The sequence below is a fragment of the Dendrobates tinctorius genome, unplaced genomic scaffold (assembly GCF_039654945.1).
Source record: "Dendrobates tinctorius isolate UK_male_01 unplaced genomic scaffold, ASM3965494v1 ptg000089l, whole genome shotgun sequence".
Taxonomy (NCBI): Eukaryota; Metazoa; Chordata; class Amphibia; order Anura; family Dendrobatidae; genus Dendrobates; species Dendrobates tinctorius.
In genome coordinates this window covers 9,817,894-9,834,665 of record NW_027361757.1, presented here as the reverse complement: position 1 = coordinate 9,834,665, position 16,772 = coordinate 9,817,894, and the positions used below count along the sequence as shown (strand labels likewise).

Genomic DNA, 16,772 nt, shown 5'->3' with positions numbered 1-16,772 from the left:
GGATTTGGCTCTCTCGGATGACACCACTCTGTAGCATATGCGCCAGCATCTCTTTCACCTCCTGGTACATTTGTGGTGGAATTTTTTGATGTTGTTCCCGAATGGGTGCAGTGTTTCCTGTTGTAATCTCATGGGTGATGGCTGTAGTGCAGCTGAAATCATCGTCATGATGGGCAAAGACTTACTGGTAACGCTCTTGCACCGCTTTCACTTGTTGTACCTGTTGTGGTGAGAGTTCCGTTAGTTCAGCCTGCCTCTGCTCCAGGATTCGGCATACTTCCTTAAGGTGATAAGGGTAGTTCAGAGGACACCACTACAGCCACTGTCCTTGTTTCACCATCAATTGAACTGCCTCAGGTGGTTTCAACTCTTCCAGCATACCCATTATCTGTTCTACTTCACTTTTGGGTGGGAGCGTAAGACTGTTCTCTCCTAGGTTGACACATTACCGTCGTGAACAGTGGCTAACATTCGTGCAATGAGGAGCCCCAATGTTTTTCCTTCACTCAACGTCTCTTGGGCCTGGGCCACCAGTATCAACTGTTGAAACACCTTTCTCTGGGGGGTGTGAGGGCTCTGTCGTTTCAGGAACAGATCTGCAGACCTATTGACCAGGATGCTCCAGAGTTCTTTCAACACGTTCATTCCTAAAGTCACAGTGGGACCATTGCCAGGGTCCCCGGCGGTTAACACCACTCCCTTCCGGCCCACATGTTTGCTGCACACAGTGATTTGCATCCAGACCACCCCTGCGACTGGGATGGGCAACTTATTGGCTGCCGTCAATTTGATTACTGGGCCCCATTCAGGCTGCATTGCCTCTGGAAAATGATGTCTGAAATAAGTCTCAGGCATAGTAGTTACTTGAGAGCTGGTATCAACTAAACAGCGGATGGCCAGACCATCCATTTCAGTCCATACAAGAGGACTCAGAGAAACTAAACTTGTGGGACATCCTTTTCTCCTTCTTGACTGCTCAGGCTCCGGGCAGCATCCCCCAGCTACGGCGCCAATGGTTGGCGGTTGGGAGGTCTCCCCCGTCTCCGCATCCGTGGGCATAATGTCCCATGTCTCCACATGCAAAACAGATCGGCTGTATTTCTGTGCGAGGCTTTCTCTTTTCCTGGTGGGGCCTGGGGTCAGTTTGGCCTCTGGAGGGGTCCAGGGTTAGGGGAGGTTTCTTCCTTAAGTCAGACCATTCTTCTCGCGCGTTTCACTTTGGCTTCCTCGGGGGGCGCGTTGGGGCTGCGTGTTCTGGGACCCTGTGAAGGGGGACTATGGGTAAGAGTGGCTCTGCCATTATTTTTGATATTACTTTGCACTTTTTTGGATATTTTTGCTCTCAGCGGCTCTCTGTAGCCATTAGGGAACCCTTATAATTACCTAGCATTGGTCTTTTTTGACCTGATTATCTAATCAAACGTTAATCTATTTGCACTTTATTACCTACTTGTTTGAAATAACCATTGAGTGTACTTATATATTTTCTTGTACTGTTTGGCGGTTACTATGATTGATTTTATAATTACAAGTTGCTACTCTCCCACCGCTATATATTTATAATACAAGGCCCGGTGTAACATACTTATTTGTCTGTCTTTCCCCTCTGTTCATGAACTTTATAATTATGTATTTATGACATCATGTGATATTGTATTGTATTTCATAAATAAAATTTTGTATTTTTATATACTTAGGATGTACACTCTGTGTTTTTTGGCATCCTGGTATATTGGCCTTTGGGGCACCCATTTCCGCCTGGTCTGTCTCTTCTGAGCCAGTGGACTGCATCCTGCCCACTACGCCAAGTGAAAGCAGGTTGCGGGATGCAGTGACAGACAGAAGGCAGAGCAAGGGTTAACAAATTTAACAGTTTTTTAATTTAACAAGGCGTTAACTCCTGGACACACTGCGCTTTTCCCTCTTTTCCTCTTTTATCCCCGCTGGTGACGGCGGGAGTACAAGGACGTGGGCCGGCGCAGTGCCGTTGCTCATGGAATGGAGCACACTTCTCTCTATCCTGCACACTGCCTGTTCCCGCCAAGACTGACTGCTTTCATGCGCGCTGTGGCCGTTGCCGCTTAGCCACGCCCCCTGCTTCCGAGTGCAAAGTTCTGTCTGGTCTCTTACTCTTTCCCCCAGGGCCTGGCTGCATGCAGCAAAAAATGTAAAAATCAGAATTAAAAGGTTGAAAAATAGTGTATAAAATGAATACATTAGACAAAGCATTGGTCAGTATTTTGGCCAAAATACTCAAGCTCGCAATCCAAGGCAAGGGTCCCCATAATTGTGAGTCCTTACACTAAAATTAAAAACAGCTCACAGAAAAGGACAAAAATTCAAAAAATATCACAAAAATGAAACCAGCCTTACCAACACCAGGTCAGATTACCAATACACTAGCAGGATGCAAATAATAAAACAAAACAAAACATGAAAAGCCCAGAGGAATCCAGACAAAGTACATATAATAAAAAGATATATCTTTATTCAATAAAATAGCAAAAATTGACAAAGAAGTGACACAATATAAAACATGCACATATCAAGATGCAGAAAATGTATAGACACGCACAAAAATATAAAAAAGAATATTCGGTATATATAAAGAAACCAATATTACAACCGGCACCTGCACAGGCCCAGTTGCGACATCTGCAACACAGTCGTTACACCCCTGGGTTTAAGGTATGTCAAATCTGGTCATGATTTTGAGAAGTGAAGATTGCCACACCCCTGCCTTACCTATGATTCACTCATTCTGAGGAAGCTAGCCATAGCTATTGTGAAAATTGAGATAGTATAAAAATTTTGTGATTTTACAGAATGTTTTATGCCAATTTTCTGGCGTAAACACATTGATGTATCTGCCTCATACTTCCTGTTCTGATGACTTTTCAGTAGTCTCATTAACCCACTTATTTACTGACGATAACACAGGATCCACTATTCACAATAGGTGATGTCAGAGATCGCCTCCTTCCCCTTCTTTCTCAATGATCTTTGCCCAGATTAGTAGACTATATGGCACTCCAAAGAGATGGGTAGGTTCATGAGTAGGGTTCCAATCGGTGACAGTAAGTAGATGAAAACTCAGCACTCAAATGGATGAAGTGAAAGAGGGAATATTTATTTATTCATTCTTGCAATCCAATAAATGCAGAATATTAACATTTCATACCTATATCCAAACCTTCATCAGAATGATGTGGATTGTGTGGCGTAAAGTGGAGGAACCATGTGAGCAGCGCCATGGAGGGTGTGACTAATCTTATCAGCTCTCATTGCAGGGGAATGACAGAATACAGAAAAAGCAAGTCAATTACAAACTTGCTTATTTTCATGCTGTCTAAAGAAATTGAATAACATGAGAATACCTCTTTAAGAACCCAATGTCATTTTTTGGACAGAGAATTAGTTAGAAGATATGTAGTTCTGTACCTTTCAGCAATGTGCACTCACAGAGTTTTTTGACGCAACCAAAAACTACAAGTTTTCAAGTGAAAAAGCTTTTAAGGGATGTGCACATAAAGCACTAAAAAGAGGCTAAAAGAATGAATATATGCCTTGGAATGTAAGAATGACTTGATGTTGCATATGTTCAGACTTTTTGAACTTTTTTAACCATTTCAGGCATCCAAAGCTGTGAAGTGGTTAATAGAAGAAACCTGACCATTCTTCAGGTGGCCTGGAAGCCGATCATTATTAATACATACAATTTAAAAAAAAAAAAAGCGTCAAAGCTGTCATAGAAGACTTCATAAAGATGTAAAAAAGACTCTTCAGGAAAAACACTGCAGTTTTCCTGCATTTTTCTGAAGCGTCATTTGCAGGAAAAACTCCGCAAGTAAGGCTGCATCTAAAAGATGCTGTGTGCACTTACCCTTTGCGAGTTTTTTCTCGCTGGCATCCACAGCTCTTCTTTTGATTAGTCGGATTGGTGCTGCGTCATTGTTGCAGTGTGACGCATATACGAAGTTGCACTAATCAAAAGGAGGGTGCTAGGAGGTACAAGGCCGACGGAATGAGAGAGTACAAATCCGTTCACACCAACCCTACACTCATTGCCTGGAAATACTAATGCTTAGTTAACCTTTATAACCATTTTGTTTCCATTTCTCCAGTGCATCCAAAATTAAAAATTAAATGGAGTGTCATCCCCAAAATGTCTTTCAGCATGCCAATCTAAACATTTATATTGGGGACCTAGCCCCTATTAAATCATACTACAGTAAGTAAGGCTGGTTTCACATTAGCGCTTTTTAAGCGCACGCACGGCCGGGGGTAGCTCCGCCCCCGAGCCGGCTCTCTGCCCGGCGTGCCCGCCCCTTGCTTGTAGCGCCGCCTCCTAGCGCACAGCGGCGCCTGCGATCGGCGCACCCTATCTTTAGCATAGGGTGCGCAGATCGTGCGCAGGCCGTGCGCTAGTTGCGCTTTGACCTGCGCTGCGCACTTTTGACGGTGCGCCGTGCGCGCCAAAATCAAACTTTTCGTATTTTGGCGCGCACGGCGCACCGTCAAAAGTGCGCAGCGCAGGTCAAAGCGCAACTAGCGCACGGCCTGCGCATGATCTGCGCACCCTATGCTAAAGATAGGGTGCGCCGATCGCAGGCGCCGCTGTGCGCTAGGAGGTGGCGCTACAAGCAAGGGGCGGGCACGCCGGGCAGAGAGCCGGCTCGGGGGCGGAGCTACCCCCGGCCGTGCGTGCGCTTAAAAAGCGCTAATGTGAAACCAGCCTTAACTTAATAGTTAATTAAAAATCAACTATGATTTGATATGCAGATTAGGGCTCTTTGGTGCACCCTTGGCTTTGGCCTTGGTGCGCCATCACGCCCTCTTATTTGCATAAAAAAGCCGATACCTCACATTAATTTGTCTATACAGTAGTCAGTGGAGGAATTGGCTTTATAATGCATATAGGATTATTATAAAAATGAACATGCATCTACTCATAGGCCCCACCAAGGTGTCCCAATGCACCCTCCTTTGCATATCAAATAAAAGTTGATTTTTATTAACTATAACTTTAGGCTACACTTGCCTAGTATGATTAATTTAGGGGCTAGGTCCCCTATATAAATGTTCAGGAAGTTTAAATGCCATTTTGGGGGTGGCAAACTAATTTTAAACAACTTTTTTATGTACAAAATAGTCTGTTTCTGCAGCTCCTATACAGATCCATGTGTTTCTGTTGTAACAGACCAACCCAGTCAGATCCTGTAATCAGCACTCACCTCCATCTGTCACCTAAGTGGCGAATGTATGTATGGCATATAGATTAGAAAGAAGTAACCAGTACATGGAAAGGTACATTACTGCAGCATTAGACTTCACTGAACTTGTTTACACTCTGTAACCATGGAGACATATAGCTCTCTGCAGGAGCTGGGTACCGAAACCATGGGACCTTTTTTTATTAAGACTATTTTAACAGTTGTTTCTTTTCAAATGCACTGGAGCAAAAAAATAAAATAAAATAAGTCTGTGCGTCTCCTAACCTCTGTCACGTAGCAAACTATGAGACTGAATTAGGGTTTAATCTGTGATCCCTTCCTGCCTATTATTGCATTGATCGGAAATGCACAGATATTTCACTGTGATTGGAAGCGTCTTCCTGCAAAAATGTGTAAGAAAACCAAAAATCAATAGTGTTGGTCTTTCCCCAAACACCTGAATGCTACATATAATAGTAGTGAGATCCCAATTAGCTCCATACAATATGGGTGTTTCCAGAATTTGAGATCGGGTGATGTACCCCATTGAGTTCACGGTATAGATCACATTGGCCGGAGAGCCGGGAGATTATGGGATGGTTTGTGGATCTGGATCTGGTAGATTCCGGGTCAGGATGGATGTGGAGATGCACCTGCTGTGGGCAGATGATGCAGAAGCGACAATGATGATCTGCAGCCAGAGCTGAGACCACACATCCCACAGCAGCGCCCCCTCAGAGCAGGTGTGGACCCCCAGCACCCACTCCCATCCCCCCTCCTCCCTGTGCTGTGGCGCAGCCTCCGTGCTCCCCCTCCATCCATCCTGTGCAGTCTCTCTCCAGCCTGTGCCTGTGCTGTCTGCTCTGGGGCTCTCTCCAAGTCTCCCCGCACATCTCCTCCATCACCCAGCCAGGACCGGGGCTCTGCCTGCAGCCTGCCAGGATGAGACACCCCTGCCTGCTCCTGCTGCCCCTGCTCCTGCCCCTAGCCTGCACCCAGGGAGACGGCAAGGAGCTGGAGAACACCGGCAATTTCATGGAAGATGAGCAATGGCTGTCCTCCATCAACCAGTACAGCGGCAAGATCAAGCACTGGAACCGCTTCAGAGATGTGAGTCCTGGGGAAGAAGGGGGGAGCGGAAAGGGTTAAATGGAGGTAACGGCAGAAGTGATGGAGGATGCAGGGATCTATAGTGCACCATGGATGAGACCAGCACAGCAGCATTATAGGTGTCTGCAGTACAGGGGCAATGTCAGCGAGAGGGGGTGAGAGGCCCTGATCCCTGCTGGGCAGGAGTAAGAAACAAAGCAGGACCCCCTAAGTGATTCTGATGGGGAGAGCAGAAGATGGATGTGATGCATAAGGGAAGGGGGTAAGGGTTAATGAGTTCATTTGAAGGGTCCAGGACATCAGCATGCTCTGGGGGTGATGGTATATATTGTATATAGCAGGCAATGGCCATGGTGAGATTACACCAAGGGAATGTGCACTGCTGAGATCTGGAGCAGGAGGGGTTGATGACAGGGCACATAAGAAATAATGGGCTGTAATAGAAGAGGTGGTGGTGCCAGGCTGTGCTGGTGGGTATGGGGGCCGAAGCATGGGGGACTAACGCTAGGGTTAATACAAGAAAGTTGTTTCTATATATACTATCTATCTACCTATCTATCTATCTATCTATCTATCTATCTATTTATCTATATATCCTCTATCTATCTATCTATCTATCTATCTATCTATCTATCTATCCGTCTATTATCTATCTGTCTATCTCATATTTATCTATTGTCTATCTATCTGTTTATCTATCTATCTATCCTATATCTATCTATCTGTCTATCTATCCGTCTATTATCTATCTGTCTATCTCATATTTATCTATTGTCTATCTATCTGTTTATCTATCTATCTATCTATCCTATATCTATCTATCTGTCTATCTATCCATCTATTATCTATCTGTCTATCTATCCATCTCATATTTATCTATCTGTCTATCCGTCTATCTATCTATTTCCCAGAATATAAGTGTTGCATTCCGTAGAGATATGACAAGTTGAAGCAGAATCCAGCTGGTACATTTAACCAAATAAATGTATCAGACGTTATTGTTACTTGCCATTGATTTGTTACTTGCCATTGATTTGTTACTTGCCATTGATTTGTTTGTACACATTAATTGTAGCTATGTAACATAGGTTGTGCAGATAAACGCCTACAGCCAGGACCAGGGGGAAAGCAATGTGCATAGGCAGGACAAGATGCCAAACTTAATAGAAAGACAGCAAGAGGAAGAGATTTGATAGTAGAAGCAGCGAGGCTCCTGCTTGATGTGGTGTGTGATGTGGGTTGTGTAAGGTAAAGGAGAGCGCTGTATACATCGAGCTGTGGTGGAGTACAGATGGGTGTTGTCAGCATAAACCTGATGGATGTACGATAAGTGACTCAGAGGCCTTTGATGAAGGAGAGAGGTGGTGCTGATGTAAAGGAAGTGCAGGGCTGATAGAATCTGTAGAGCTGGAGGATATGAAGGAAGAACACGAGAGTGACATTCTGTGCTGTAACTCCGCTCTCCGGCCAGTACCAGCTCATACAGTGACAGTCACAGTCTGATTGCCATCTAGCACTATACAATGTATCAGGGGAGCAATATGAAGCCCAGTGGGGCAAAAGGAGAAGGCAGGGCCTGGGGCATGGTTTCCTAGGGACATTACATCTGAAACGTTTCCTACCTAAATTTGCTATGGAGTGGAATACAACTGTATAATTATTATTTGCTATCTGGAAAGGTCCCGTGTGCACGAACGCTACATGGGCCCTTTGCAATCTGAGAGCTCATCATAATGCTTTGTAGGTAATAGTGGACCCACTTACTGCTCGGACCCCCGAGCGACTGCACAGGTTGCACCAATGATGTGTCTGCCCCTGTGTGTGAGCCTGGATGTACAGTTCTTGTAAAGGGCCTCCGACACTCAAAAAAAACAAACCTGCCTTCATGATCACTACTTTTTCCTCACATATCTACATTTCTGGGAGCCTTGTAAAAAAATGGGTATATCTATATAGGAATGTCAGCAGGATCTTGGAAATACAAGCTGTAGTTTGGGTTTCACTCTCATTTTCTTATTTAAATGCAGGCAGCGTAATGGGATTCATTCATTTAAAGAGAGACAGAAAAGTGATACGGCACAAGTGTGTGTGATACTGAATGGGAGGAGGTTTGGACACTTGTGTTTGAGCTTTAGCGCTAAAGCAGAATAAGTAAAGGCCTCCCGGAGACTATATGTCTATGATGTACTCATAAGCAATCAGTATATCTGGTAAGTGCTATCAGAGGTTAATAGGGATAAGACAATCTCTAAATTCTCAATGTAGCTGACATGAGTGGCCTGTAACAATATTTGCAAGAAATGAGTTGGAGTATTCCATGTAGCAGTTGGGTTATTCTATAAAATCCTACTTTTGCAATATTTTGCTGAACGGATGTTATATTCACGTGTACCCAGGGTCGGACTGGCCATCTGGCAATTCTGGCAAATGCCAGAAGGGCCTGTCTGGTCCTGGGCCACCATGTCTGCTACATTCTTAACAGAATCGATGTTCTCACTTACCCCAGCAGGCCACGAGTTTCATTAGAAATATTGGTCTTGTAGTAAATCTTGCTTTCCTCCATCCAGGGTAATATTAGTAATATATCCCATCTGGTGCTGGGGGATGGGGACAACATGAGCCTGTGTGATTTCAATGCCAAGGCTGACTTTCAGCCCCAGTCCGTACCTGCGTGTACCTCAATAATTAGCGTTATTGTAGCATATACATTTGTGGACCGATAATGGTAATGAAATGACACACTTGCCGCCGGCGTCTCACAACGTTGGGTAAGAATGCTCTACAGATCGCTGCTGACCTCCTCTGTGGAGGGGTTAATGAATAAACTAACGCTCCCTTCAGTAAATATCGCTAATGAGAGAACAAGAAAAGAAGCAGATTTGTTGTTCGTAGAGAAATCGGAAAGGGGTCAAACAGCAGGGTCACTATGAAGCAATTCCCCAGCCCGTGCCTGCAGGAAACCTCTACAGGAAGAGACTGAATTTTGGTTCTTCTCCCTTTGTCCTGAGTGTTATTCAGATCTGCTACTTCTCCATAGAGGATATATCCCTAGAAAGTGGCCATTTTTCTGCACATATTCCGCCTGGTATTCGTGTTATTGACAGCCTTCTGAATATAACGCTTGCATCTACTCTCGGGGGATCTTTGATTTCAGTCTAAACAGCTGGTGCGGCATCATCACATATCATTATGATATCACATTGTCTCTCATTAGTTTCTACTGTGTGGGGAGGAAAATAGATGAAAACATTGGAAATCAGTGGTAGTGCCATTGCAAACAATGCAAGTGCATTCATTGGGCATCATGGTTTTTTTTTGTAATGTAGGCTAATGAAAAAAATAAGTCATTTCTTTGATATTGTTGAATCACCATGAGTAAGTAATTGTAACCATTCCACCATTACTGGAATCCCTGCCCCCACCCTGATTAGCTTGTTGGTACATTAGTCATATACTGCATCTAGTTGGCTTTGTATATGGCCATATACAGGATGGGGCTGTTGGGGGAGTATTGGTGTCCGCAAATGATCCTCCCACCCATCAGCAGAACTGAGAAAGAAGCTTGTTGTATGAGGGGCTTCAGTTGTTGGAATAGGCAATAAATTGGGCCTTCTGTGTCTTCCCTCTGCAATTCCAGGACTGCGGTATAGCTGATCCGCCCCTCCCTTCACCACATCTCCACGCACTGCACTGTATAATAAAGGAGATTGCCTTCTGCCTACTTTATTGAGCCGTACAATTAAGAAAAAAGTCAATAAATCTGAAGGAGGAGTTTCTGCTCTCTGCATGGTTCTGCAGATCTCCAGTTCTATTCCTCATGTAATTTATTCAGAAAGATAAACATAAAATGGCCTAATGGGACAGTAAAAAATTATATAACATAGGACAACAGCTAATGTATCACCATCGCATTGGGATTTATCCAAACTAAGGAACATCCAAAAGTACAACTTTGAAATGATATGTCATAATGAATGTTAAGGAAACTTGTAATGTTAAAAATGTTTACATGCAAGAATGGACTAAGACAATCCACTAAAAGGATAATAGAATAGTAATTTTATTAGACTTAATACATAAAAGTCACTTGAAAGACAATTAAAAGAACCATATCAATGACAGAGACGGAATCAGGTGCAACAAGAAATCAAGTGCAACCCCGCAGGTACAGCATAGTTAGAGCCAAATAATCAGACCCATAGATTGAAGTGACAGTGCACCAAGTCTATCCAGGAAAAATCATCAGTGAGACTCGTGCGGCTGTGTCAACGCAATAGCAGTAAATGAGGTATATTCCATAACCATTGATAGTATTGAAACATAAAAGCATTGACTACAGCAGCACAAGAATCATACAAGATGGTTGCTCTCACCCATGACTGTCCTGTTACACTGCACACGCGGCCCCAACACTCGTTTCGCGTGGGCTTCCTCAGGGGGTAGATGTCATCTTGTATGATTCTCGTGCTGCTGTAGTCAACGCTAAGTCTAATAAAATACTTTTCTTTTATCCTTTTGGTGTATTGTCTAACTCCATTCTTGCATGTATACAACTTGGTTGAGTAATTCCATGGCTATTGCCTTTGGTGCTCCAGTTACATAGGCCTAGGACCACTTGTTATATGATGTGTTCTGCCCTAACAATTTTGTATTATATGTTAACAATCTTATCTGATCTTCAGGCAGCATCTTGTAGAGCAGGAGGAGCTGATCAGATTGATATACATTGTTGTGGGAGACGTTTTAGTGTAACTTGCATTTTATTTGTTGAACTCCCTGGTGAGTCCAGTGGGCGGTCCTATTCAGTGATTGACAGTTTTCCCTCTATGCAGAGATATCACTAGTGGACTGGACTAGTACATACAAACACCAAGGATTTCAATGAAGTTATAATAAATCTTTTTCTTCAAACCTATATATCATTCTGCTTGGCTTCTCCTGCTCTACACCATGAAGTCTGCAGATTGGACTGCATGTAACAAATGACAGGTTCCCTTTAAATATGTGCAAAAAAACTACTCTGGTCCCTTTGAATGAAATGGAGCATGAATTGGGTAACTCTCATGCCACATAATCAAGCTTTATCCTTATTTGTCAGTATGGAAAAGTGGGAAATCTTTGTAGTAGCAATGTGCTCAGCTCTAACACAGTGCCAAGTAGGAAGCCATGGTGAGGGTACAATGATAAAGAGCTGAATTAAAGACGACCTGTCACCAGATCAAAAGTGGCCAGTTTGTCCTCTTATTTTATCCCTGCTATTTCCTAGACTATTTTTTTAAAATCTGCCATACAGTTCCAAAAATATTGGCTTTTTTATTTATTGAGCCAAATATGGAAAATGTTATGGACTTTTCCAAAAGGGCATGGCTTACAGGATTCTCAGAGGTTGGGGCTTTAGGCTGCTCTGCATAATTACCTTATGAGCAGTGTCCCATTGGTAAAGCATAAAAACTAGTGTATTGGGTTCACATATTTCTTGAACATTTCTACTGAACTTCTCTAATTGTTTTATATAGACATATATGTATGTGTATCTATATATTTATATAGACAGGTGTAGAGCAAATGCTGAAAAGTGAGAGCGTTTTCAATAATAGATGTGTTAATAGTATATTTTTTTATCAATTAGCAATATGCAAAGTGAATGAACAAAAGAAAAATGTAAATCAAATTCATATTTGGTGTGAAGACCCTTGGCCTTCTGAACATGATCAATTTTTCTTTATACATTTGAACACAGGTTTTGGCAGGATTCAGTAGGGAAGTTGTTCTAAACATCTTGGAGAACTAACCACAGATCTTATGTGGATGTAGTTTGTGTAAATCCTTCTGTCTTTTCCTGTGATGCCAGACAGCCTTGATGATGTTGAGATCTGGACTCTGTGGGCCATGTCATCACTTCCACGACTCCTTGTTCGTTTTCCATAATTCTTACTAACACTAGCTTGGCCCGTGCAAAATTTTCACACATTGGTCGTGTCGGGAGCGCAAGCAAGCTGGTCAAATGTAAATGTATTTCATGAGCTGCTGAACACAGACAGGTATTTATATATGTAGATTGGTAATACAATAAATTGGTTTGTTAAATAGAGGCCAAAAAATGTTTTCCAGTTGAGGTGCCACCTGCAGGTCATTGTGTCTTTCTGCAGGTTTATGAAAATGAATGTTTAAACTGTATTTTGTCATAAAATCGTGAATTTGTGGTTTGTCTGACTGTTTTCTTGCTGAAGGGAGCAAGTTTACCTTTCAAATGGTGTATCATGTGCGTGTGTGGGGCGAAGTAATCAGTGAAAAAGCAGTGCATGTTTACAAATGTGTTGGTAGTGTGCTTTGGGGTACTGTGGTGCCATCTGCAGGTCACTTTTCCTTAGTGCAGATTTATGAAAATTAATGTTTAAACTGTATTTTGTGATCAAATCGTGGATGTGTGGTTTGTTTGATGATTTTCTTGCTGAAGGGGGCAAGTTTACCTTTCAAATGGTGTATCATGTGCGTGTGTGGGGCGAAGTAATCAGTGAAAAAGCAGTGCATGTTTACAAATGTGTTGGTAGTGTGCTTTGGGGTACTGTGGTGCCATCTGCAGGTCATTTTTCCTTAGTGCAGATTTATGAAAATTAATGTTTAAACTGTATTTTGTGATCAAATCGTGGATGTGTGGTTTGTTTGACGATTTTCTTGCTGAAGGGGGCAAGTTTACCTTTCAAATGGTGTATCATTTGTGTGTGTGGGTGCCGTATGAATGGGGATACAAAGGAATTACCAAAAAACGGTGTTTAGAAATAATAGAATAGATTATCTGTATGTTTGGGGTCATTGTCCTGCAGCAGAATAAATTTGGAGCCAACCAGACGCCTCCCTGATTACATTGCAATGGATAAGTATCTGCCTGTATTTCTCAGCATTGAGGACACCATTAATTCTGACCAAATCTCCAACTCCATTTACTGAAATTCATTACCTGACTTGTGAAGAACCACCCTATACTTCACTCTTACCTCCAGAAACTCATTCCTCTTCAGATCTCTAGCCCTTTGTCAAACAACCTGCCTTCTGTTATAGCCAAATATTTAAAAATTTGACTGACCAGTCCAGAGCAATTGTTGCCATCTTTGTGCACCCCTGTTTTAGTTTATTTTCTACAGAATTGAGTTGGTTGGCCTTGTTTCCATATTGAAGGTATGGCTTTTCATTAAATCAGGTCAGGTGTCTCGAATCAGTAGATGGGTGTATGGGGGTCACACTGGTTGTATGCAGGTTCAGAACTGATGGCACTGGTGGACATCTTTGTTGGAATGTAATCATGATGTGTCTTTCTTTTCCTTGGCCGATCTTTGCATCTATGGTTCTGAATGTTGCATGTTGTGAGTTCATTTTCCCCTTCACCATTGAGGTCTGATGAACTCCCTCTTCTGGTGAATTAAGGTAGTGAGGCTGATTACAAAGCACCTGAGCAGAATGATGATGACTGGGTGACTGGGATTGCTGACTGGATATAAGGCAGCCGACGCCCTTCTGCCTTGCGGGTGATTTCTCTGAGGGATTCTTGGAGACCAGTCTGATTCCTGCTCCTCAAAAGCTAAGTTTTCTGCTCTACTTTTTGCATTTGTGCTTTGGTTTTGTTTTGCCTTGTTTTTCTGGATTTCTGCCTTTCCCTGCTGGGTGAGCTGAATTCCTTTTTGCTCTGTCTTCAGATAATACCTGAGTACTGATATAGTCTTTTTGAAGCCTAGCGTCTTCAGGGCTTTTTTCCCTATCAGTCTGTTGGCTCTTGTTTTTGAGAGGGTTTTGGCAGATTGCAGACAGCAGCTTTTCTATTCTGTCCTATTTAGTTAGCTTGGGCCCCATCATTTGCTCAGCCTATCTTTCTATCTGTGTGAGTGTTTTTTCATCTTGCTTCACCGTCATTATATGTTGGGGGCTGCCTATTGCTTTGGGGTCTGCTCTGGGGCAGTTTAGATTTCCCTTTCTGTCTTTAGGCTATGTAGTTCTCCGGCTGTGATCGAGGGGTCTAGGGCACCGTAGGAACCCCCCACGGCTACTGCTAGTTGTTGTTGTTAGGTTCAGGGGTCTGCAATTCGATAGCTGCCAACTTCTCTGGTTTTCTGGGCTTAGCTAGTATTTCTGTTTTTGCCTCCTACGGTGACTCATTCATAACAGTTGCCCATTTCTTGGTTCTTTTTAAAATAGCTTGACTATCACATCTAGAATTTACAGTCTGCTTTGAAATTTTTGCCTGGCAGAGACCTTGCTGATGCATTATAATTACCTTGTGTCTTGTTGTTGTGCTCAGTTTTGCCACGGAGTATGTGCTGAGATATGACACGGTCTTTCACATCCTCACCATTGTAGCAGAGGTTGTCTGTTCCTCTCCCAGTTTTAAGCCTCCTGCACTGCTGTGTCAGCTTCAGTTAATGACTGTTCTTCAACTTACAGTGGGAAAAAAAAGTATTTAGTCATTCAGCAATAGTGCAAGTTCCACCACTTAAAAAGATGAGAGGCGTCTGTAATTTACATCATAGGTAGACCTCAACTATGGGAGACAAACTGAGAAAAAAAAATCCAGAAAATCACATTGTCTGTTTTTTTTTCATTTTATTTGCATATTATGGTGGAAAATAAGAATTTGGTCAGAAACAAAATTTCATCTCAATACTTTGTGATATATCCTTTGTTGGCAATGACAGAGGTCAAACGTTTTCTGTAAGTCTTCACAAGGTTGCCACACACTGTTGTTGGTATGTTGGCCCATTCCTCCATGCAGATCTCCTCTAGAGCAGTGATGTTTTTGGCTTTTCGCTTGGCAACACGGACTTTCAACTCCCTCCAAAGGTTTTCTATAGGGTTGAGATCTGGAGACTGGCTAGGCCACTCCAGGACCTTGAAATGCTTCTTACGAAGCCACTCCTTCGTTGCCCTGGCGGTGTGCTTTGGATCATTGTCATGTTGAAAGACCCAGCCACGTTTCATCTTCAATGCCCTTGCTGATGGAAGGAGGTTTGCACTCAAAATCTCATGATACATGGCCCCATTCATTCTTTCATGTACCCGGATCAGTCGTCCTGGCCCCTTTGCAGAGAAACAGCCCCAAAGCATGATATTTCCACCACCATGCTTTACAGTAGGTATGGTGTTTGATGGATGCAACTCAGTATTCTTTTTCCTCCAAACACGACAAGTTGTGTTTCTACAAAACAGTTCCAGTTTGGTTTCATCAGACCATAGGACATTCTCCCAAAACTCCTCTGGATCATCCAAATGCTCTCTAGCAAACTTCAGACGGGCCCGGACATGTACAGGCTTAAGCAGTGGGACACGTCTGGCACTGCAGGATCTGAGTCCATGGTGGCGTAGTGTGTTACTTATGGTAGGCCTTGTTACATTGGTCCCAGCTCTCTGCAGTTCATTCACTAGGTCCCCCCGCGTGGTTCTGGGATTTTTGCTCACCGTTCTTGTGATCATTCAGACCCCACGGGGTGGGATTTTGCGTGGAGCACCAGATTGAGGGAGATTATCAGTGGTCTTGTATGTCTTCCATTTTCTAATTATTGCTCCCACAGTTGATTTCTTCACTCCAAGCTGGTTGGCTATTGCAGATTCAGTCTTCCCAGCCTGGTGCAGGGCTACAATTTTGTTTCTGGTGTCCTTTGACAGCTCTTTGGTCTTCACCATAGTGGAGTTTGGAGTCAGACTGTTTGAGGGTGTGCACAGGTGTCTTTTTATACTGATAACAAGTTTAAACAGGTGCCATTACTACAGGTAATGAGTGGAGGAAAGAGGAGACTCTTAAAGAAGAAGTTACAGGTCTGTGAGAGCCAGAAATCTTGATTGCTTGTTTCTGACCAAATACTTATTTTCCACCATAATATGCAAATAAAATGAAAAAAAACAGACATTGTGATTTTCTGGATTTTTTTTTCTCAGTTTGTCTCCCATAGTTGAGGTCTACCTATGATGTAAATTACAGACGCCTCTCATCTTTTTAAGTGGTGGAACTTGCACTATTGCTGACTGACTAAATACTTTTTTCCCCACTGTACATATGAAAATGATGTTCATTATCACCTGTTTGGTATAATTGGTTATTCATACATCTGAATATAACCCTAGAAAATCCCTGACTTTTTGCATGTGTACTGAGAAGAACTGATGCTGTTTTGAAGGCATTGGGCAGACACTCAAAATATTGATTTGATTTAGATTTCTCAGTTTGCATTCAGTTAATTGAGTCAATTGATATAAATAAATTATTAAGACTTCTTTTTTTTTAAAGCATTCTTATTTTGCAGCATTTTCAGAACACCTGCCTAAAACTTTTGCACAGTTCTGTATATACAGTCATATGTAAAAGTTTGGGCACCCCTATTAATGTAAACCTTTTTTCTTTATAACAATTTTGGTTTTTGCAACAGCTATTTCAGTTTCATATATCTAATAACTGATGGACTCAGT

At 42.7% G+C, this 16,772-nt stretch overlaps 1 protein-coding gene across 1 annotated transcript in view; it reads left to right on the top strand.

Moving 5' to 3' along the window:
* Positions 1 to 5,859: 5,859 nt before the first annotated feature.
* Positions 5,860 to 16,772, top strand: part of SPOCK2 (SPARC (osteonectin), cwcv and kazal like domains proteoglycan 2) — a 240,746-nt gene continuing 229,833 nt past the window's right edge. Inside the window, exon 1 of the mRNA XM_073585799.1 lies at positions 5,860 to 6,323. Coding sequence (XP_073441900.1) covers positions 6,156 to 6,323 — 168 coding nt within the window. The 5' untranslated portion in view covers positions 5,860 to 6,155. The remainder of the gene's footprint in view (positions 6,324 to 16,772) is intronic.